Source organism: Megascapheus bottae, chromosome 5 (genome assembly GCF_031878675.1).
Source record: "Megascapheus bottae isolate mThoBot1 chromosome 5, mThoBot2.hap1, whole genome shotgun sequence".
NCBI lineage: Eukaryota > Metazoa > Chordata > Mammalia > Rodentia > Geomyidae > Megascapheus > Megascapheus bottae.
The window spans coordinates 77,747,878-77,771,649 of record NC_143513.1 but is presented as its reverse complement, the minus strand read 5'-3'; the positions used below and the strand labels follow the sequence as shown (position 1 = coordinate 77,771,649).

The 23,772-nt window shown below is 40.7% G+C and overlaps 1 protein-coding gene across 1 annotated transcript; it reads right to left on the bottom strand.

Moving 5' to 3' along the window:
* Positions 1–21,328: 21,328 nt before the first annotated feature.
* Tas2r40 (taste 2 receptor member 40) lies at positions 21,329–22,291 on the bottom strand. The gene has a single exon (XM_090332425.1). It carries the CDS (start codon positions 22,289–22,291, stop codon positions 21,329–21,331), a length of 963 nt encoding a protein of 320 aa, XP_090188551.1.
* Positions 22,292–23,772: the final 1,481 nt, after the last annotated feature.

Sequence of the window (23,772 nt, the reverse complement as noted above, 5' to 3'; positions counted from 1 at the left end):
AGAATCCCCGCCCCGGGGCTCGGCGGGAGGGGAGAGGAGGAGTTTCGGGGAAGGCGAGGCGGGGAGGGCCGGTGGCCTCCACTGGGCCCCTGTTCTGGGTGGATCGGGGGCGAGGGGGACGGACGGTGGGTGTCGCGCTCAGGGCCTCTCCTCTGCCGTGCGCCTTTGGCCCGCCACTAGACCTCTCCCCCAATCCGCGGGCAGCTGCATCTCTGGGGGACCAGGGAAGTGGGGTGCAGAGGCCCGATCGATCTAGTAACTGCATCCTGGAGAAGAGCTCAGCAAGTCGTTTCCAGAAAGCTACCGTGTCTCTCGAGAATAAGTTCCAGTTAATGCCTGGTGTGTCACACATGCGTTCTGATCCTGGAAGGCCACTTGTCACGAGCAGCAAAAGCTGAGGAAGTGTTTGTTCACCTATTTGTTGAGAGACTGAGAGAGACAGGGCTGGTGGGGCAGGAATAACCTCACTGCTTGCAGGGGTTGTCGGAAGAGTGGGGAACTCGTGTTTGCAACTACATCTTGTTAGCTGAGACTTTATGACAATGATATATAACTTTAAAAAAATCACATTCAATTTACCTAAAATTATTTTATATAGTAGCCCAGAACAGATTCCATTTCTCACTTATCTCACTAGGAAATAGTTCTAGACTATCAGTACCAAGACCAAACCAGTCTCTGGACGGGGGATAGACTGCAGGTTCCTCTGTAATGTCTCCCCAAGGTCCATATGTTAAAGGCTGTGTCCCAAACAGTTGGGAGATGGTGGCTCATGCCCCTAGTCCTACCTTCTGAGGATTGTGGTTCAAGGCCAGATTGGGCAGGGAAGTCCTTGAGACTCTTACCTCCAATTAAACACTAAATAACTGGAAGTAGAGATATAGCTCAAGTGGCAGATCACCAGCCTGGAGGGTAAAAGCTCAGGGACAGTGCACTGGCCCTAACCATTGGCACAGATAACAAAAGAGTTACATAATCAGAACAGCACAGCCACCATAGTGGAAGCTTTAAGAAGGGCGGCTTGGTGAAGGTTACCACTGGCGAAGGGGACTGGGGTGTACCCTGTAAGGGATTGTAGGAAGCTGATCTGTTTCTCTTTGTTGTCTCTTTTTGAGGGGGGGGTGGGAGAGGTCATGGGGCTTGAACTTTGGACTTGGGAGCTGTCCTTGAGCAGTTCAGCTCAAGGCTACTGCCCTACCCCTTGAGCCATGGCCCCACTTTCAGTTTTCTAGTGGTTAATTGGAGATAAGAGTCTCACGTTCTTTAGTGCACGGGCTGGCTTTGAACCTTGATACTCAGACCTCAGCCTCCTGAGTATCTAGGATTACAGGTGTGAGCCACCAGGCCAGCTTCTTTGCCTCTTTTGAGTCAGGAGGCTTTGCTTGACTTTCTGCTTCCTCCCTGATGGTAGTGCCCTGCCATAGCACCCCTACCCCCTCACCCCAACAACAGGATCATCAAATATAAATTGATACCCTGAACTTCACATCACATAAATCTTTTCCCCATATAAACTGATTATATAGTATTTGTTAAAGTAATAGAAAACGGATTAACACTGAGTAGAACATACAAAATGGAATGAGAAATGATACCTATTTGTAAATTAATTGGTTAACAAATCCTGAATCTGAACAATTTGTACTTTCATTTTTCTCTTGTAATATCAACTTAAAAATATGCAAGGGAAGCCGGGCTTGGTGGCTCACTCCTGTAATCCTAGCTACTCACCAGGCTGAGATCTGAGGATCATGGTTCAAAGCCAGGCCAGGCACTAAAGTAACCACTAGAAAACTGGAAGTGGTGCTGTGGCTGGAAGTGGAGTCAGGCAGTAGACTTGAGCTTAAGAGCTCAGGGACAGCACCCAGGCCCAGAGTTCAAGTCCCACGAGTGACCCCCCCCAAAAAAATGCAAGAGAAAAACCTTTATACTTGGAAATAGTTTTGGATTTGAGGAAAGCATTCTTGAAAGTTCCTCTACCCAGCTTCTCCTAAGGTGAATAATACATAGATACAGTATAATAAAACTAAGAAATGAATACCTACATTGTTATTAATTAAATTGCAGACTTTATTCAGTTTTCTTACTAATGTTCCTCTAGTCTCCTCTTACCTATGGAACACTTCTTGGCCTTGTGTTTGATAATCTTGAGACTGTTGAGAAATACCCATCAGCTAGTTGGTAGAATACTTCCTCCTCTTTGTCAGAGATTCTCTCAGTAGTAGACTGGAGTTATGGATTTTGGAGAATACCATGGTGATGAAATGTCCTTCTCCTCACATCTCACCAGAGAGCCTGTGACATCAGTGTGACTTGTGATGATGACGAAGTTGATAATCTGGTTAAGGTGGAGCAACTTTCAAGGTTCTCTACTGCAAAATCCCCATTCTCCTTTCATATGCCATTTTATTATTACTAAATATTAAATATTATTATTTTGCATCTTGGTCAGTGTCACCTCTTTGAGTCAACCAGTACAGCCTACAATTGTGGTGTGAGTTTTCCTTCATTTGAACAGTGTCAGCAGTGGATTGTGGCTGGCTGAAGCTTGGCTATTGGTGATTGGGTGCAGCTCCTATGATTGGACTCCTGTGGTTGGATAAGATAAGAGGAGACTCCTAGCTTTCAATTTATTACCTTAGTAACTTAGCTTGCAATTTTTTCTCACAGGAAGTACAGAGTTAGTCACATGCTATTGACTTCTTGCTTGTTTAGTTGAACATGAGATATTGATCAGAACTGTTGAAACAAGAAATACTGGCACAAGTAAATAAGTTGCTTTTTCAAATAAGTCAAAGATGAGTTATAGAATAAATGGTATTGCAGCATCTGAGAGGTGTGAAGAACATATAGCTGGGCTTTTATGTCAGATATTATACTTGGAACATCTATCTCTAAACAGATTCAGTATTTAATAGTTAAAAATAGATACTTATAAAAAATAGTTTACTAGATACATGAGGCCATATAGGATGAGGCTAAATGAAAGGACCTCCAAGATATCGAAACAAGAGCCATATAAGGTGTGACTGTTGCTCTTAATGCACTGTTATTTCTCATCTTACCTTCTTATCTGATATATTATATATATGTTTATTTGGTTATTTGAAATTGGATAGGGAAGGGGGGAAAACAAGATGAGGGGAGTGGGTGGGGGAGGGAATGGGGACAAAAGCACGAGAAGGGGAAGCAATGATTGTTAAGAAATGTTCCATCTATCTGGTGAATATAATGTAACCCTTCTATTAATTACAATCAAAAAGAAAAAACAGTTTATAAAAATTGGACATACAGATAGCCTTGCTAACTGTAATGCCAGGTGCAGAAACTTAAATGATTGACACATCCAGTGGCATACGAGTTTTTAAGAAATCTGCTTGGGAAATACAGTAAGTTATATAAAGACTGATAAAAAAAATTCTGTGAATCAAAATCTCACAGCTGGCTGGGAGTTTGGCCTAGTGGTAGAGTGCTTGCCTAGCATTCACAAAGACCTGGGTTCGATTTCTCAGTACCACATACATACAAAAAAAGCCGAAGTGGTGCTGAGGCTCAGGTGGTAACGTTCTAGCCTTGGGAAAGTCCAAGGACAGTGCTCAGGCCCTGAGCTCAAGCCCAGGACCGGCAAAAAAAAAAAAAAAAAAAAAAGCTCACAGCTAAAGTTCAGTGTATTAAAGGGAAAGAAATCCAGTGGAAAAATGGGCAAGTGAAACAGAAATGAATTTTAGATGCTTTTCAATTGAAGATTTTTTTAAAGAAGCTCTTGTGTTCATACATTATGAAGTATGTCAGTTAAATCCACATTAATTTGGTTTTATCTCTCAATCTCACTAACATCAAACCCTGATGACGCAGTGTGTATGAGCATTCATGTAAAGGATCTGAAGTAACCAGTGGGGGTGTACATTAGTACAACCTCTGTGGAGGACAGTTCAACATTATATCATTGTTTTGCAAATGAGCAAGCCATGATTCAGCATATGAAAGAATTGATGACATATACAGGATTGTCTACGCAATATAATGTGATATGAGGCTATTATTATAGGTTTTTAATGAGGTTATTAATTTTTAGTCATGAAATAATATTGGCTTTTTAAAAATGTTTCTTTTATATCTCTTAAGATGATTTTGGTGATGTAGTGAATCACATGTATTGATTTTGTGTGTGCTTAATCCCTTTTGAAATTGAACACAGTAGCTCAGGTTTGTAATCCCAGCCACTCTGGGATTACAGGTGGAAATTAGGAGGATCAGATTTGGAGACCTTCTATGTGTGTGTGTGTGTGTGTGTGTGTGTGTGTGTGTGTGTGTGTGTGTGTGTAAGTGGGAATAAGTTAACAAGATTTCATTCTAAACAACAGGTAGAATATGATGATATGGGTCTGTGGTATGTATATATGAACTTGAACAGAAACAAAAAATACCTATTAGGGATCATACATGATTTTCATACGCTCTTTAAAGCCACTGTAATTCCGCTCTTCTTTCCTTTCCTGTTTTTTATCCCTTCCCTTCTCCCCCCTCCCCCCCGCTTTTTTTTTGCTAATGGTCCAAAGTCTAGTTGAGGCAACTCTTCAGCTGAGGACTGACACCTCACTGACTCTGGACTCTGGACTGTGTCTGGAGAGAACCTGCACAGTGCCACCTAGTGAAATAGTCTTGATGTTTTGCCCATCATATTTTTTTTTTTTTTTGCCAGTCCTGGGCTTGAGCTCAGGGCCTGAGCACTGTCCTTGGACTTTCTCAAGGCTAGAGCTCTACCACTTGAGCCTCAGCACCACTTCTGGCTTTTTTCTATGTATGTGGTACCGTGGAATCCAGCCCAGGTCTTCGTGCATTCTAGGCAAGCACTCTACCACTAGGCCAAGCTCCGGCCCCATCATAAATTCTTTGGAAGTAATATTACAGAAACGAAGTTCAAATGTGGGAAAATTCTATAATTTGAATGTTGAAATGTTGAATGTCTCCCTAATGGCACATGTAAAAGCCGGGTCCCCCAGCAGCATGTGTTGTGGGCATTTAAGGAGTAGGGCCTTATGGGAGGTCGTTTGATCATTGATCATGTGCCCTTGAAGAGGATTGTAGGACCCTGAACTCATTCACCGCCCCCCCCATCTCCAACCCTATTCTCTCTGCTTCCTAACTCTAGATCTCAACAGCTCCATGTTCTTAACTGTCACCACCCAGTATACACCGAAGGCCCAAAGCAATGAGACTACACAATTTGGGGTTTAAATAAATATTTTCTCTTTATGAGTTAACTGCATCTGATATTTTGTTATACTCACACAAACTAGCTAAGAAAATGGGAAGAAATTTGGAAAGATTTTTCATCAGAAACTATCTGAGAATTTGAAAGGAATTTTGAGAACTATTTTTAAATTCAGGTCTAAAAATGGATTCATTTGTTCATGAATCAACACTTCCATTTGTTCTTCTATTGCGGGAATGTCAAGGGCCATTTGTATATTGACAATATCATTTGAAGTCCAAAGAAAATTACCAGTACAGGCAGATGCACGTTGAGCAGCAGACAAAAAACATACGTGTTGGTCTCATCATGTACCGGGTGATTTCACAGGCAACACATTTTCCACCACTATTCTGTTGCAATCATTCTCAACCTCAGCCCTAGATATGTGGTGAACTAATTCTTGGTTACAGCTGGCTGTCATGGTTCTCACAGGATGCGTTTGTAGTATCCATCTCTGGCTTCTACTCACTAGATACAAATAACCCCCTTGCCACCCACTTTGCATCATTACATTTAGATGAAGATGGAGGAAAATATAACAAGGAGATTAGCAGTCTCTGCCTGGGCTGGCTGTGAGCCATGATCCTCAGACCCCAGCTTCCTGAGTAGCTAGCACTGCAGGTATTACAGTCTCTCCTAAAGCCGGCAGTGAGCATGGAGGTTAAATGAAAACCAGCACAAGAACCCTTTCTGAGGTGACAGTGTGGTCACAGGTCTTCTAGTGTCAGAGTCACCCCTGATTGAGTAACACGGCACTAAGTTCCACTGAGTATCTTGTTTGCCTTATTCACTATTCTGAGACTTTGGAGATACAAATACATGGTCCTTGATGTGGCAGTTGGAAAGGAAGAATTTGGTTTGGAACATTCAACAAACTAATGTGCAATGTACTTATGCATGTGCGCGTGTATGCATGTGTGTTGTGTTGTGTGTGTGTGTGTGTGTGTGTGTGTGTTTGTGTGTGTGTGTGTGAATGGAGGACTATGAGAAAAAAGAGGAAACTTCTTGGACATCATGACCTTAAACAAAGACTTGAAGAATAAGAAGAAAATAAGAAAAATGGAGAGAATCTTAATCAATGCTGTTCTTACAGGGGTTCATAGACTAGGTAGTTTATAAGAAAGCAGAAATTTGGGGCCAGGAGTTTGGCCCAGTGGTAGAGTGACTGCCTAGCATGCATGAAGACCCAGGTTCAATTCCTCAGTACCACATACATAGAAAAAAGCCAGAAGTGGTGCTGAGGCTCAAGTGGTAGAGCTTTAGCCTTGAGAAAGTCCAAGAACAGTGCTCAGGCCCTGAGCTCAAGCCCAGGACTGGCAAAAATATATTAAAAAAGAGTATTACTTGGGACCTTAGAATATTTTTTTCTTTTTTTATACTGGTCCTGGGGCTTGGACTTGGCTGGGTTCACTCTACACTTTGAGTCACAGTGCCACTTCTAGCTTTTTCTGAGTAATTATTTGGAAATAAGAGTCTCATGGACCTTTCTGCCTGGGCTGGCTGTGAGCCATGATCCTCAGATCTCAGCTCCTGAGTAGCTAGCATCGCAGATAGGAGCCACCAGTGCCAAGCTCAGGATTTAGGATATTAACATGTGATTTTGTTAGGACACACACATCTAGTGTAAGGCACAACAGGAGAAATGGTAGTATTTCATTTGGAGACGGCAATGTATACAAAAGCTTATTGTCTGGAGTCCTGAGGAATTGAAATTTACTTCAGGTAAAGGATTTGGAAGAGGGCAATATGAGATAAAGCTGAAGTCAGGGCAGGTAGAGACTAGGGCATGTGACTAGCTTTATAGTCTATTTGAATGATTTCAAGCTTTGTGTCATTTCATAAAAATTTACATTTGATAGAAATGGAGTCATTCCATCGCTCATGTACTCAGACGGATAGAAAACATAGAAACCATACAAGAAGTGTTCTTAACATGCTACTGTGATAACCACATAGCCACAAATATTTACTTTTATTTAGCAAACACATACCAAACATACTATATTTCAGATACTGTTTTACAAGCTTTGTAAATATTAACTAGTTTAATCCTTAGCAACAATACCATGAATAGCGACCATTTTTTTCCAGCAATTTTATTTATGTACCATAAAATACAGCCATTGTAAGTGTACAATTCAATGTGTTTCATAGTGGTATGATCATGACCATGATCATACAAGCTTAGGACATTTCCATTATCCCATAAGCTACCTGGGGCTGGTTTATAGTCATTCTTATGACCCCAGGAAACCAGTGATCTTCCTTTATGTCTACAGATTTGCCCTTTTATTGACATTTCATATAAAGTGAATTATGCAATATTATAATCTTTTGTAGTGGAATACTTAGATTAGCCATAGTGCTTTCCAGGTTTATCCATGTTGTAGTATATATCAGTAGTTCTTATTTTCTATTGTTGAAAAATATTTCACTGTGTGGATGTTCCACATTTTCTTTATGCATCCACCAGCTGATAGACATTGGTGTTATTCTGAGTTGTGGAACACTATGAATGTGTATATTTGCAAGTTAAGTATTGGTGGGGGACATACATTTTGTCTTTTGGCTTGAACTCATGTGACCTGAGCATTGTCCTTGGGCTCTGTCACTGCCGCAGCACCTCTTCCAGCTTTTTCTGTGTAGTTGATACTGAGGAATTGAACCCAGGGCATTGTGCATGCTATGCAAACGCTCTACCAGTAGGCCACATTCCTGTCCCAGAACATATATTTATATTTTTTGGGGGGGTGTCTATATCTTGGAGTAGAATTACTACTTGGTCTAATGGAAATTATTTTTAATCTTTAATTGTTACTATAAAAGTGATGCACAGAGGGATTACAGCTACATAAGTCAGCTAATGAGTACAATTCTTTTTGGACAATGTCTCCCCTCCCCTCACTCTCTCCTAAGTTTTTCCTCTTGTCTCCACCCACAAGTTGTATAGTTCATTTTCAACATAGTACCTGCTAGGTACCCCTGCTGCTTTTATTTATCCTGTGCCCCTCCATTTTTGTGCTCCTTTTACCTCCCCAAAGGCAGATAAATGAACAAACCAGACAAAAAGAAAAGAAAGGAAAAATCAGCATCAAAGAACAAAGCCTCTTGTTTCCATTTCTTGGAGTTTCCATTTCTTAGATAAATGTTATTGCATATGATCAGCTGCCCATAGGCATTGCACCTTTGGCTCCTCTCCTAAGAGTGTCCTCTTTGGCCTCACTGTGTGTGAGTCTTGTATAATTTATCATGGCCCAGTGCATTTTAGATCTATGTCCACATACGAGAGAACGCATGCGCTGTTTGTGTCTCTGGGCTCTGCTTCCCTCACTTAATATTTGTTCTAGGTCCCTCCATTTCCATGCAAATGAAATGATGCTATTCTTTCTAATGGCTGTGGAAAATTCTGTTGTGTATAGGCCCCACATTTTTTGGAACTACTCATCGTGTTTAACTTTGAAAGAAATGAACATCTCTCAGTGGCTGTTCAGCATCGCCATTATCTCCACTTGATTGATGATGACCTTGTCATAAGTTCTGTAAGTGGTGGAGGTAGCAGTGTGCCTTCACAGTCCCCTTTGGCTCTGGTTGGACCTAACATGAGTCCACGAGAGCTGTTTCCTTTGTTTCCAAACCTTATCTACTTTTTCTTACTTGCTCTTGGTTTCAGAAATGTTAGAAAATAGAACATTTAGTTCTGTCTGTATGTATTGTGCTGTAGGAATTTCTGCTATTTTCCTTCTTTGCTTGCAAGGTCAATCCCTAAGCAAATTTCAGGCCTCTCAAGTATTTTTATTTTTGTATTCATTCTATGAGGAAAAATGAACAAACCTAGCCCATATTTTCAGCTCTCTAGTGATCACACCTCATTCCTTTTTTTTCAAGTGAAGTACTTTAATTTTTCCAATTGTATTTTATTGTCGGGGTGATGTAAAGAGGGGTTACAGTTACATACATCACATAGTGGGTACATTACTTCTTGAACATTGATACCCCTTCCAATGCTTTTCTCTCAATTCTCCTGCCCCCACCCCTCCCAATAATCTTGCTTTTCCCCTTCCCTCCCTATTTTAAATAAACAAATAAATCTATATACAATATACCAGGTACCAAAGTCAGATACAACATGAGATAAACAATAAGGAAAGAAACTAAACCAAACAAAAAGGAGATAGAAAGAGAGAGAGAGAGAGAGAGAGAGAGAGAGAGAGAGAGAGAGAGAGAGAGAGAGAGAGAGAGAGAGAGAAAGAGAGAGAGAGAGAGAAAGAGAGAGGGAGAGAGAGGGAGAGAGAGGGAGAGAGAGGGAGAGAGAGGGAGAGAGAGAAAGAGAGAGAGAAAGAGAGAGAGGGAGAGAGAGAGAGAAGAGGGAGAGGGAGAGCGAAAGCCTGGAGTTCACTTTGCTTATCCTCATCTAATATGGTCATATCCACATAGCTGTTGATCTATTGTGGTCATCTTCTAGGAGAATCTTGATCTGTACTGCTTATGCAAATGAGGGAAACCATGGAGCTTATGTTTCTTTGGGTCTGACTTACATTACTTAATATGATTTTTTCCAAGTCTTTCCATTTCCTTATGAATGGGGCAATGTCATTCTTTCTGATGGAAGCATAGAATTCCATTGTGTATAAGTACCACATCTTCTTGATCCATTCATCTACTGAGGGGCATCTGGGTTGGTTCCATATTTTAGCTATGGCAAATAATACTGCAATGAACATCGTTGTGCTGGTATGTCCTTTAGTATGTCCTTGTTTGTGGACATTTTGGTAAATACCCAGGAGTGGGATTGTTTTTCCATTGTCTTAGCTCTGCTTTAATATCCTTCTTCAGGTCTTTTAAGTTTTCATCATAGAGGTCCTTTACTTCCTTGGTTAATTCCTAAGGTCTTTTTTTTTTTTGAGGATATTGCTTTCCTGATTTCAGCCTCACATTTGTCATTGTTGGCATACAGGAAAGCCATTGGTTTTTGAAGGTTTATTTTATACTATACTACTTTGCCAAATTTTCGTATCAGCTCAAGTAACTTGGGAGCGGAGTCTATAGGGCTCCTTAAATACAGAATCATCTGTATTAATCATCTGCAAAGAGGGAAAGTTTTACTTCATCTTTCCCTGTTTGAATCCCCTTTATGTTTTCTTATTTCCTTGTTACTCTGGCTAAGAATTCTAATACTATATTGAAGAGGAGTAGAGAAAGTGGATATCCTTGTTTCGTTCCTGATTTTAGAGGAAATAGCTTTAACTTTTTACCATTAAGTATAATGCTAGCTGTGGGTTTGTCATATCAAATCTAATTTCTTGAACCATTAATCTTTTCCCCCAATTTGGGGTAAAAGTTACATTCTAGGTACAGATTTAGTCTATGTGCCTAAATGTTCCTATGTGGCTTTCTTTCTGTCAAAGTGGCTAGTAGTCTGCACTGGCATGTCAGTGAAAGTAAGTAGGTTGTCAGCATAAACCAATTACTCCAAGGACTTCTGATGTAAAAAGCGGGCATTACCATTGCCCCTTCTGCTTTATAGTATTCTGTGAAATCAGATCTTGATTTCTTTACTTTTATGAGTGTTATCAAGGAGTAAACTCTCTATTCTCTATATTCTGAGAAAATCCGGAAGGAAATGCCTCTTTAGAACTTTAACACAATTGACTGATGATGTACAGGCAGCTGGCTTTAGAAATAGGACTACCTTCCAAGAAGACACATTAAAAAATGGTGGGGATGCCCAACTGGAGTCTTTGCATTGTAGTAATTTATTCTTAGGGCTTGACTACTTTCTTTTTCTTTTCTTTTCCTTTTTCTTTATTTTTTTATTTTTTGGTAGTTGGTCATGGAGCTTGAACTCTGGGCCTGGGCACTGTCTCTGAGCTCTTCAGTTTCCTGGTGGCTAATTGGAGTCTTATGGACTGGCTAGCTTTGAACCACAATCCTCACATCTCAGCCTCCTGAGTAGGTAGGATTACAGGTGTGAGCCACTGGTGCCTGGCTGGCTTGACTATATTCTAAATTATGCACTGTTGTCCTTGGGCTTTCCTCAAGGCTAGTGCTCTACCACTTGAGCCACAGCACCATTCCCGGCTTTTCTGTGTATGTGATACCGAGGAATTGAACCTGGGTTTTCATGCATGCTAGACAAGCACTCTACCACTAGGCCAAACTCCTGGCTCCCAGATTGCCTCTGGGAACCTCTAGACTAGGTCAAGTGTTTCTCGTGTGTGTGTGTGTGTGTGTGTGTGTGTGTGTGTGTGTGTGTGTGTGTCACGCATGCCATTTTACCATCACACACCTTAACATATTGTATTTGAAATCATCAGTATCATCCACATGCTGTGAATGCCAGCAAGAAGGATGACATGGATGTATCTTGAATTGCAGGTAGAGAGAGTAGTTGTTTCCTTTAATTTAATTGAATTGAATCTCATTTCCTTTAATTCATAGCTCACTGTAACATACTTACAGTTTTCTTCCCAAGACATTGTCTCATTATCCAGCACCACCTTACCTTACTCTCATTGTGTCTTCAGGCTCATGATCCTCTGCCTCTGCTTCCTGAATGCTGGGAATACGACCCCCACGCCCGACTAACCTTCTCCTTTTTGTTTTTTTCCCCAAGATCTTACTTTTCTCTTTACCTGCTCATACTTTTATGGATAACATCAATAATAATGACAGTTGGCCCTTGGAGCCAGGAAGTTTTTGAGTACCATATATGAACTCAGTCAATCATTACAGTGGCCCTCAACAGTGCTTGCTATTGTTAATTTCCATTTTTTCATACAAAATAACTGAGGTGTAGAGAGGTTAAAGGCTTGACCAAGGTGACAGAAAGTTAGTGGTAGAGTCAGGACTTGAACTCAAGTACTGTAGAAGCTAAATGTTTAACTTTGGTGTTATTCCATGGGGTGTGTGTCTCCTAGACAATTGTGCCATTGTGATTGGTGATGTCTATGGGCATAAACATGACCTCTTATAATGTGCTTTTCATTATTATAAATGACACTGTGCTGCTTGTTTCAGTCTAGTTTTCACATCTCCCCACTTGACTGCTGATATATCTCTCTCACTGATTTGGCCCATTGCATGTTTAATCCTGGCTATCTACCACACATTCTTGATCCGTTCATATGGCTTCCTCACAATAATTCATGGAAATCCTTATTGTGTTCCCACATGAACTTATGCTAGAGTTTTTCTGGGATGGAACTTAAGAAGAGATCTTTGAGTCAGTTGGTAGGTGGGTATTTTATTTCACCAAATGCCAATAAGTTACTGTCCAGAATGACAGCTATCTGACACTCATGAAAAGTTTCCTCACGTCCTCATCAACACAGGATAAATGTTGCCTATTTTGTGGAATGTCAAAGGTTATAATAGCTTCTCCCTTATCCACAAGATATGTTTCCAGATCCTTAGTGGCTGTTTGAAAAAGCCTATCTGTGCTGTGGGTTTTCTATGGTAATGTTTACCTTATTAAATAGGGACAGTAAGAATTGAGAACAATAACCAATGATGATATAGAAGAGTACTAGCAATGTGCTATAAAAAGTTATATGAGCGTAGCCTGTCTTTCCCTCTCAAAGCATCATATTATACCACATTCACCATTCATTTCTTTTACTTTGTTAACTGGAACTATAGGAACTGAGGCTCTGAACAGATAAGGATAGCTATATCTTTTTTTTTTTTTTGAATAGGTCATAGGGCTTGAACTCTGGGTCTGGGTGCTGTCCCTGAGCTCTTCAGCTCAAGACTACTTCTCTGCAACTTGAGCCACTGCACTCCTTCCAGTTTTCTGGTGGTTAATTGGAAATAAGAATGTCATGGACTTTTCTTCCCGGATTGGCTTTGAGCCTCGATCCTCAGATCTCAGCCTTCTGAGTAGCTAGCTTACTTCTAATTCTTATTTATCTTTATATCCTCCATATGTGAGCTGTGCTACCTCTATCCCTATGCATACCATACATATAGTTGCTCAGTAAATATCTGTTGACTTTGCTGAACCGATTATTATCCCTTTTGAGTTATTCTGTGGCAAATGTGACAATGGTGAAGTCATCTTCTTTAGCGGGAGAGGAGTCAGAAAAGGACAGCAAAGGACAGGGAGTTGGCCCCTGAAGGGACTGGAGTGGACTTGACTTTAATTCTTACAAATCATAGAGATTGGGATGTCTTGATGGAGAGCAGCTTCTACATAGGACTTTGTAGTAATGTCCACATATGACAGCCAGTACCTGGGTGAAAGTCTACTGAGTAGAATTTCAAAAGAAAACAATGAAAATTTTCATAGGAGACCTTGTTTCTCTTTTTGGCAAAGGAAAACATACTATCAGTTAATTCATGTACTTAAATGGTGGTTTGTTGAATCTCCAGTTGCAAATACCACCTCAAAAGATGTGTACTACAGAAATGAGGAGGTTGCCATCTAGTGGCCAGAGGTCCAAACATCGCCTTTGGCTCCAGTTGAGTAATAGGCATCAAAATAATAGCTCCTAGTCCTGAATAATAAACACTATTTAGTGTTTCCAGGTGTGAGGCACACTTTTAGGAATTTCTCACAACGATTCTGCTACAAGACAGTCAAATCTCATTCCTTGGCCAAGCAGTGTTAGAGAGTCCCTAGTTTTCTGATTGCCTTACATGAAGGACTCTCAGCCAAACGGTCAGCCAGACTCCCTTTGTGTCAGCCCAAACAGCTTTGAAAACTCTTACAGACACAGAAACCATAGTTGATTGTTGCCAAAGTAAAACTCTGGCTCCATAAGGCGCTGTCTCAGCTACGACTGTTGTAAACAGGCTACACTAGACTTTATGCCATCCTGAACTTTGGATAACTGTACGTGGCCTTGCAAACATTTCTACTCAGGCTGAAAGGAGAGCACTTCTAGTCAGCAGAAGCCTGTGATTGGTGCAAACAAAATTCTTCATTTGCACAAAGATCTAAGTAATTGGCCCAAACTCTTTTGCCATAGACTCTGGTTATATAAGTAGGTTGTTCAGCCCAGTTTTTTGGTAGAGGGCAGAATTGAGATTAAACTAGAGCCTTGAACTTTCTAGGCAAGTACTCATCATTTGAACCCCAGTCCTTTTGCTTTTAGTCGTTTTACCAGATAAGAAGAACCATAACCTTTTATCCTGTGATGGGATTATAGGCATGTGTCACCATGTCTGGCTTCCGGGCTCACTTTATGAGTCAGCTGGTAACACCCTACTGTGTTGCTCTTTGGTCTTACAACGTTAGGCTCAATTAAATTTATTTTCTTAAGAATTTTTTCTATACATTTCGTTGTTGTTGTTACTAGATCAAGCTGAAATGGTACTGTGAAGAGAGGATGGCAGAAAGTGCTAGAAGGGTGCATGGCTGAACAGATGCAGAAGCTTTAAAACAGTGAGTGGTCAGAAATGACCCTTCCTGGGACCAGAGATTGTGGAGACTTAGTCCACAGTATTTGATACTTTTGGGGCAGGTGGATTTTACTGGACTTCTTAGGTGGTTGGGATACCATGAAACCCTCTAGGTCTCTACCTCAGTTCTTTTTTTTGTTTTTGTTTTTTAATATATTTTTATTGTAATTAATAAAAGGGTTACATGATATTTGCCAGATAGAAGGTGCATTAATTCACATATATTGATACCCTTTCACATGTCTTGGTCTCCATTACCCTCCCCCCCTCTTGGTTTTCCCCCCTTCCCTATCCAATTTCAAATAACCAAATACAAATAAATCCAATATATCAGATAACAAAGTGAGATACTGTAACAATATGAGATAACCAAGGGACAGCAAAAGAGATGAGAGATAACATAGTATCTACCTCAGTTCTTTACTAATTATTTTTAAAGGACAGAATCTGTTTTCCTCCAGGTTTCTTAGACAGGTGTTTGCCACTGTGATGGCTACAATGTCTGACTTTTTGAAAATAATTTCTTTAGATCAGGACTTGTCAGATTTATTGTTAGTTAATGGACCTTTGTAAGCAAAAAAAAATAGTAGCAGAACTTTTTCTGCTACTAGGTATAATGAATATAACCAGCACCAACAATATAAATTGAGTTCCTGCTCTTGGATATTGGAACACAGGTATAGAAATTATTGACTGAGGAATTCATGAAGGGTAAAATGAGAAGGCAATAGCATTGTAATAAATGTAATTGATTAAGAAATGGTTAAAATAGCCTCTTGTAGTGTTTGGAGACATTTCATTTTTATTGTATTAAATTAAATTTCACCAAAGTCAAGCAAAACTTAATAGAAAGTGTAAAACACTACACATAGCTATCCTTAATGTAGGGCAGGTAATTTTAGTTGATTTGTTCATCTTGCTAATCTTAATTTATAGGCTGATCTATCTAGGTGTTTTCTATGCCATGCCATAGTGACTCTTGGGTCAAGGCTATGGGGAATCGAAAGATATGTTAAGGTCTTCCAAGGAGACAATACATTTCCTTTTTTCCAGGTTACACAAGACAGCCTGGTCCATGTGTTCAGGCTGTGTATGCTCTTGTGTAAGGAGCTTGGGATATTGGGATATATTTATCAAGATTGTTTGGGCACTAATTGGCTAAAGTTACCCTGTCTTGGCGGGGCACTGGTGTCTCACACTTGTAATCCTAGCTACTTAGGAGGCTGACATCTGAGGATTGCAGTTCAAAGCCAGATAGGGCACAAAAGTTCACGAGATTCTTATCTCCAGCCAACCACCAGAAAACTGGCTGTGGTTCAAAGTGGAAAAGTGCTAGCCTAGAGCCAAGTAGCTCAGGGACAGTGCCCAGGCCCAGAGTTCAAGTCCCACAACTGACCAAAACCCCCAGCAAAACAACAACAACAACAAAAAAGAGTTACCCTGTCTTTTCAAGATACCTCAGGGACTGGCAAAGTTACATAAAGTTTTCGTTTCTTTTCTTTTTTTTAATGTGCCTTAATTACTTCCAGAATCATGCTCACACTTGACGTTTATCTATTCCCTTGTTTCTATCTTTACACCTTAGACAAGTGCAGAGAAATGTGTTCCCTCTCCTGTCCTTGGTACTGTTGATAGAGAAGTCCTATTATTCCTGAGTACAGGTTATGGAGGTGAGGAAAAGGTTGAGGGAGGCAGAACTCTATATGATAGACATTCAAGTGACTAGTTTGACATTTCCAAGGCATTTTCTGGGCCTCTGAATCCAATGGTAAGCAAACAATTTCGCATTACCTATGAGTAGGGCATGAGATTTAGGCATTATTCTGCTGAATAGTGAGGTGAGAGAAGAGGCTTATGGGGTCCTTAGTCTTTTCTGGGAGTTGCATGCCACTGCTTTTCCAATCGACCTTTGCCTCACTCAGGGTCCTAGCTGCACTTAGGGCATAACCTGTCACTAATGGTTAGTTTGAATAAATCACTGGTTCATTTGCAGAGTCTAGACAGGCGATGCAAACAGCAGCTTTCCCTAGAGAGGCCTGGGTGTAAGGAGACCCTTTTCTGCTTTGCATTCTTCAGTTTGGAGGAGGACTTCTGAAGATGCCCATTGGCCTATCAGCCCTGACCCATTTTAACTGTCGAGGAGAGGATTCTGCCTGGATGAAGGAAAGAATGAAAGAGAAGATAAAAACTTTGAAATATTTGTTTTGGAGGTTAGGTGCTTTAGTTGTGGACATTTGACGTTTTAAGAGCCATCCCGGGTGGACTTAAGTGATAGAGCACTTGCTTAGCACGGGTGAGGCAGTGGATTCAACCCTTAGTACCACAAACCCATGATTCTACCACACTCCCACTTCCAGCTTTTTGCCGCTGGTTAACTGGAGTTAGGAGTCTTATAGAATTTCTTGCCTGGCTGGCTTTGAACCTCGCTCCTCAGATCTCGGTCTTTTGAGTAGCTATGATTACAGACACAAGTCACTGGCGGCCAGACAGATGTTAGTTCCTATTAGTCCCATTGTACAGATACAGACACTAAGGCCAAAAGAGAAGTAACAACATGGGGTTATTCTTTGGATCCTTGCTCACTCCTGAGCCATTCCCAAATCCAGTGGATGGCTGTTTCTTTTACTTCCTGTTTCAAGGTGGAACAATTATAACACATTTTGTTTTGAAACAACAACAACAGGGAAAGCCAAATGAGAGACAAGCTGGGACATTTTTGAGCAATCTATTTTCCTCCATGCAGATGATGGGGTGACAGGCAAGTATCCAGACAGAGACACCTTGGTGTGCCACACTCCACACTGGGAAGTGTCCCCCGCCCAGAAATGTTCCTTTTGAATGCTTTTTGCCTGGGCCAGAGCTGTAGATAGAGAACTTCTCCCGAAGTGAGACTGGCCAAGACTGACTTCAGCGCTCAATTCCTCACACCTTTCCTTTCATAGTTTCTTCTTTTCCAGTCCTTTACCTCAAATCTTTCCTGCCTAGACCTGCCCTTTCTGGGGCATAGCCCAGACTCCAGAACTACCTCATCCTCCTGCAAACAGAATTCTGTCAGGAGAATGTACTACTTCTTCTCAGACGACAAACATTTCCCTGGAAACCTTTGCCTGTCCAACAGTAAGCGATTCCCAGGTTTAAAAGAGTTTGCAGGGAGCTTTCGGTAGCCTTCAATCATAGGGGCTCCCAGCCTTTCCATCCTTCCTTCTGCTCCCTGCTTCTTAGGTCTCCCCTAAAGTTTCTGCCTCTCTCCAAGAAGATGGAGAACCTGAGTCAGATGAGAGAGCTCTCACTCTTGCTCTTTCTCTCTAGTCTCTTTTCCCCCATTTATTTCTATAATTGCTTCCGTTTAATTCTCTTTCCTTCCTTCCTTCCTTCCTTCCTTCCTTCCTTCCTTCCTTCCTTCCTTCCTTCCTTTCTTTCTTTCTTTCTTTCTTTCTTTCTTTCTTTCTTTCTTTCTTTCTTTCTTTCTTTCTTTCTTTCTTTCTTGGCTTGAACTCAGGGCCTGTGCACAGTCCTTGGGCTTTTTTCTCAAGGCTACAGCTCTACCACTTGAGCCCACAGTACCACTTCCAACTTTTTTCTATGTATGTGGTACTGAGGAATAGAACTTGGGCCTTCGTGGATGCTAGGCAAGCACTGTACCACTAGGCCAAACTCCAGGCCCTGTGTCCTTACTTTCTGCTCTCCTCCAATGCAGGAGTTCTCTGAAAGGTAGAATGAACATACAGTTTATTTTCTCGTTGAAAAATTTTATCACCTTGGAGCACAAGTGAAAGACAGGTGAGACAACAGAAGAGATTTCCTGCAAAGTCAATGCAAAGAAGTAGAAAGCGCAGTGGAGTTTTAGCAGTTTGTAAGGGAAGACAATGTTGGATTGTGGAAAAACCTGGTGTCTTCTAGTTACAACCTAAAGGCCACCAGTTTAGCCCTCATTTGTGAGAACTTGACCAACTAGAAGACACTTCTGCTTTGTGTTGGGCCATCCACGCTGGTATCCCATAGCAACCCCCAAACCCTAGCTTTTCTTCACCGCTTATTAATATGTATGACTTCATGGGTAATGGAGTCCTTCACTCCACAGCTGTCCTCCCTCTCCAGTAGCTGATGAAAGGGATCGCTTAGGACTTTCAAAGGGGGTTCCAGCAAGGATACAGGCAGAGCTGTACACCACCCTTTACATTTGTTTACATTTTTCAGTCCAGTGGTGTCTCTTTTTTCCTTTATTTTTGTCTGAAACCAATAAATCTGAACACAGCCTTCATGTCCTTTCTGTGTGTGTTTACTTGGGTTTTGTCTGAAAAAAATTGGAGAGAGAGTCATACAGTTGAGGAGAAGGTGATGAACAGAACTGGTGTGGGTGTCGAGACCCTTGGGGCCTTGGACTCTTGCAAACAATGAGATGATGGTCTTCATAGCAACTGCAGAGAGGGTTTGGCCATTTTACTGTCTTGTCATAGTTCATATTCATGCAATGACAACTTTAGACTAATTTTCTGTTATTCTTTGTCTTGCATTAAAATACACTCAGTGAGTATGGATAGGTGTTAACCAGTATGTAGTATTCTATATCTATGTTTAGATTATTTCTATATCTATGTTTCTCTACTTTTTAATCATTAAAATGAAACTTCAAAATCTGTTTAGAAGCCAAGAACTGATAGCTCTTGTCTGTCATAGCTACTCAGAAAGGCTGAGATCTAAGGATCATGGCTCAAAGCCAGCCTGAATAGGAAAGTTCATGAGGCTCTCATTTCTCACTAACCCCCCCCCCAAACAAACAAACACACAGACAAAAAAACTCTACAAGTTTTAGGGCTCAAGTGGTAGAGTACCAGCTTTAATTTTAAAAGCTATGGGATAGTGTCTAGATCCCGAGTTGAGTCCTAGAATGGGCACACGTGCGTGCTCATGGATGCATTCACACACACACACACACACACACACACACACACACACACACACACACACACACCTATTTGGGCTTACTGAAATAACTATACTAACCCTAAATAGTCATATAAATAAGGCATCACGTAAGGCTATTACAAGTATATGTTTTCATCAATATTTTATTTTCTGGTTACTTAAGTCCCAGGTTATCTGAACTATAAAGGGATAGATAAACATGAATGAGTGAATGTGTGCTGGTGAATATATATGTAATTTCATTTTGTAGCTTAAATGGATGTAAGAATTCTCTCTGCAGCAGGTGCTTGAGAGTCTAAGAGCTTAGGGGCTAGTCTTTATGGCTGGGTATGGTGATTCAGGCATGGTACTCAAGATACTCAGTGATGAGAGGCTGGTCACTTAAAGTCAGTTTGGGCAAAATGTTAGTGAGTCTATCTCAACCAATAAGCCAAGTGTGATAGCATGCTCCCGAGGTCCCAGCTGTGCAGGGGATTGTAAGTAGGAGGATGAGGGCCAAAGACTGACCTGTAGTAAAATATAAAACTCTCTCAGAAAAATGACCAAACTGAAAAAAATAGGATGGAATGTGCTCAGTTGTGACATCTACTGCTTAGCAAGCATGGCGCATCGAGATAAAATCCCAGAACCTTAAAAAACAACTTAGGCTTTTCTGGCTACCTTAGATGTCCATTTGGGAATGGCCTAAGTTTGCTATGAGCTTAGTGTTCTTAGTGTTGTTTTCACATTTTCCTCAGTTATTATCATTTAAAAATACCTGATAAAAGAAACCCCTTAAGTTCTTGCTTTATGAACCATGCTTGGAGATACTGCCCATTTGAAGAGGGATAATGAAGAACGTTTCCCTTTTCCATCTTCCCCACCCAAATAACTGCTGTTAGCTCCTAGCTCCTTCCAGGTACTCCGAAACTAGTAAGTCCAGAGATGCAGGTGTCTCTTGCATTGCCACAGAACTGGGTAGTAAGCAAAACAGACACCTACTTTCTCAATGATCTTTCTGCTCACTTCTTTTTTTTCTTTATCCTTTCCCTCTCCTCTCGATTTATCCCTTTCCATTTGGACAATACTCAGTTGACCATTCACTTCTCCAACTGCTGGCCTCTCTTGTATATTTTAGTCTTGCCTGTTTTCTTAGGTTTTTGTTACTGTCATTACCAGTAGGTACACACATAACCTGCATTTGTTCATACCCAAATTCTCTTTCTTCACACTTGACTTTCATTGGAATTTTGGCAGCACTGAGTGATTTTGGCTAACCTTTATTTCCTGAATCTTCTTTATTTTTCTGTACACATTCTGGTTTCCTCTCCTAATGGAGTCTTTGTCAAGCCTCTTTGCCCTCACCGTAGGTTAGTAGAAGATCCAAATTTAGGTTGAATGTATAATTTCTCATCTAGATCTAGATAATCTTGATAACTAAAGGTTGCTCAATGGACAACAGACAATGAGTCTTGTTGCACTCTTTTTAAGACTTAAGAAGACAGGCACAGCAGAGAGAAGAGTTTGGGGCCAGATGCCAATGAGCCTGGTTGAAAAGCTTTCTTAACTCCATCGTTAAGTTGCTAAGCTACTTCTGCTTAGAATCTCAAGTTAAGAATTCACAAAAGAATCTAGTTACCTGAAGAGGATTGTCAGAGCAGATTTTGGAGAGAAAGAAATTGAGTGAAGCAAGAATTCTAAGAGAGGAAAAGATAAAGCTGATTGGTCAGATGCTGTAATTTTCCTGGGTTCCAGTCTCTGAGTCTATCCTTTGAAATACAGATGAACTTGGTGCTGAAATCTCTTCCAGGTTCTTCTCAGTCCAGGGTTGCTCCAGATCAGATGCAGTGAGTGGCCAGTTGGGTAGGCAGTCATGAAAATTTTGCACAATGAATTCCAGAAACTGAATGGATCAAAGATGTTGGACATGGAAATAAACTGAACAACCGCATAGCTGATATAGAGAATGAGAGAGTAGCTGGTAGATTTGATGGCCCCCAAGTGAGCCTCCATGCTGGGATCACTGGAGCCTGTGGCTTTGCTTTCCATTTTCAGTGTGTGTCTCTTGAGGGAGATGATCAACAGAGTGGCTGCCAGGATGGACATGGTCAGAGGAACAAGGATTCCCAGGTAATAGATAAAAGCCAGGCTGAGCACATTGGTTTCAGAAAAGTACTTCTTCTCAGTGGAGTTGGAGGAAGGTATAGGAGTGGAAGTATTCACATATACATTGAAGATGTCCATAAAGAGGAATGTGCTCAGGCCCATGGAAGCCAATATTGACAGACACCCAAGATGAGGCATTATAACTAGGATTTTCCTCTTCATCGTGAAGAACAAAGGGTGAGCAAAATTGGTGATTTTAAGACAATAGAAGACATTGAGCCAGGCAGCAAACCAGAGGTTGGAATAGTTCAGGAACACACTGATGACTTTGAAGAGTGTATATACCATGGGCTGGTTATAAATGCCTAGGAGTAGTAGACTGTAAATAAGTTCCAGCATTATCCAAATCTGTAGCAAGAGTCTGGACAAACTCAACATCAACATGAGGCAGTCACTATCGGAGAGTCTTTTGTCTCTAAGCAGCTCAGCCCCGTACATGGTGGTGATGAAGCCATTTCCAATGATGCCAACGATACCCTCTATTCCACAGACTACAAAGACCACCACGATTCTATACATGGAAACATCCTTGTTGGCGGCATCTGTGATTGCTCTTGCCATTCTTCTTGACTCTTGATTTTTAGTTTCCACACCAAGAACTGTACTTTTGTGCAATCCTCTGACACCCACTCAATGTTATCCTCCTTTTTCCTTTTCAGTTAATGGTTATTTCCAAGTTTCCTTATCTGCTCATCACATGACTGCAAACTAAAGATTTGGCATGCAAATAATGATAGGATCTGGTTTCTTGTTTTTCTCTCCCTTTTTTTCCTTGAAGACTCATTTGTTTGGGAGCTCATTGGACAGAATTTGCAATGGATATCTGGCATAGCACCTTCATACTTTATCTAAGTCCATATACACTTGGTAGCATGAGAATCACAAGTTAACTTCAGTATTCCATGGCCTTTTTTATTGTCTTACAAGGCCTATGTTATTTGTAAAACTACTTGCTGCTGTTGTCTTCTCTTGCTTCTTTTCTCATCTTTATTTTGGGAGGGGTTTTTTACTTACACTCAAGTAATAATGTCCTCAAACAGAAAAGTCAAAACTGAATGCCATTTGGGTTAGAGACAAGAAAGATTCTACAGAACCAGAAGGGATTAGCTCATGAGGGGTCTGCTGTAATGAACAAATTAAGGTCATTATCTCAAGGGCATATTTATTTATTTATTTTCCATATATTTTTCTTTTTTATATTTTTTATTGTAATTAATAGAAGGGTTACATTAGATTCATAAGATAGAAGGTGCATTACTTCACATACATTGATACCCTTTATCATGTCTTGGTCCCCATTTCCCTCCCCCCCCACCCCTCATCTTGTTTTTCCCACTTCCATATCCCACTTCAAATAACCAAATACATATATATCCAATATATCAGATAACAAAGTGAAATATTGTAGCAATATGAGATAACCAAGGGACAGCAAAAGAGATGAGAGATAACATAGTACCTTAAGAACAACAATCACTCATTATATGGCTTTTGTTTCTATATCCTAGAGGTCCTTTCATTTAGCGTCCTACTATATGGCCTTTTGTATCAAGGTTTTGCTCAATTGCAAATCTCTGCTATGAGAGCCCAAGATTTCTACTGATTATGACAAATGAGGGAAACCATTGAGCCTTTGTTCCTTTGAGTCTGGCTTACTTCACTTAATATGATTTTTTCTAAGTCTTTCCATTTCCTAACAAATGGGACGATGTTGTTCTTTCTGACAGCAGTATAGAATTCCATTGTGTACAAATACCACAACTTGTTGATCCACTCATCAACTGAGGAACATCTAGGTTGGTTCCATATCTTTGCAATGGTAAATAGTGCTGCAATGAACATTGTTGTGCTAGTGGATTTAGTATGTCCTTGTTTCTGGATGATTGGGTAAATGCCAAGTAGTGGAATTGCTGGGTCATATGTTTAGTCTTTTGAGGAACTGCCATACTGCTTTCCATAGTGATTGAATGTGTTTGCACTCCCACCAACAGTGTAGTAGGGATCCCCCCTGGCCACATCCCCTCCAGCATCTGTTGTTATTA

Excerpts from the sequence above, each read along its gene's own strand:
- Tas2r40 (XM_090332425.1), bottom strand. The coding sequence starts at position 22,291 with ATGGCAAGAGCAATCACAGATGCCGCCAACAAGGATGTTTCCATGTAT.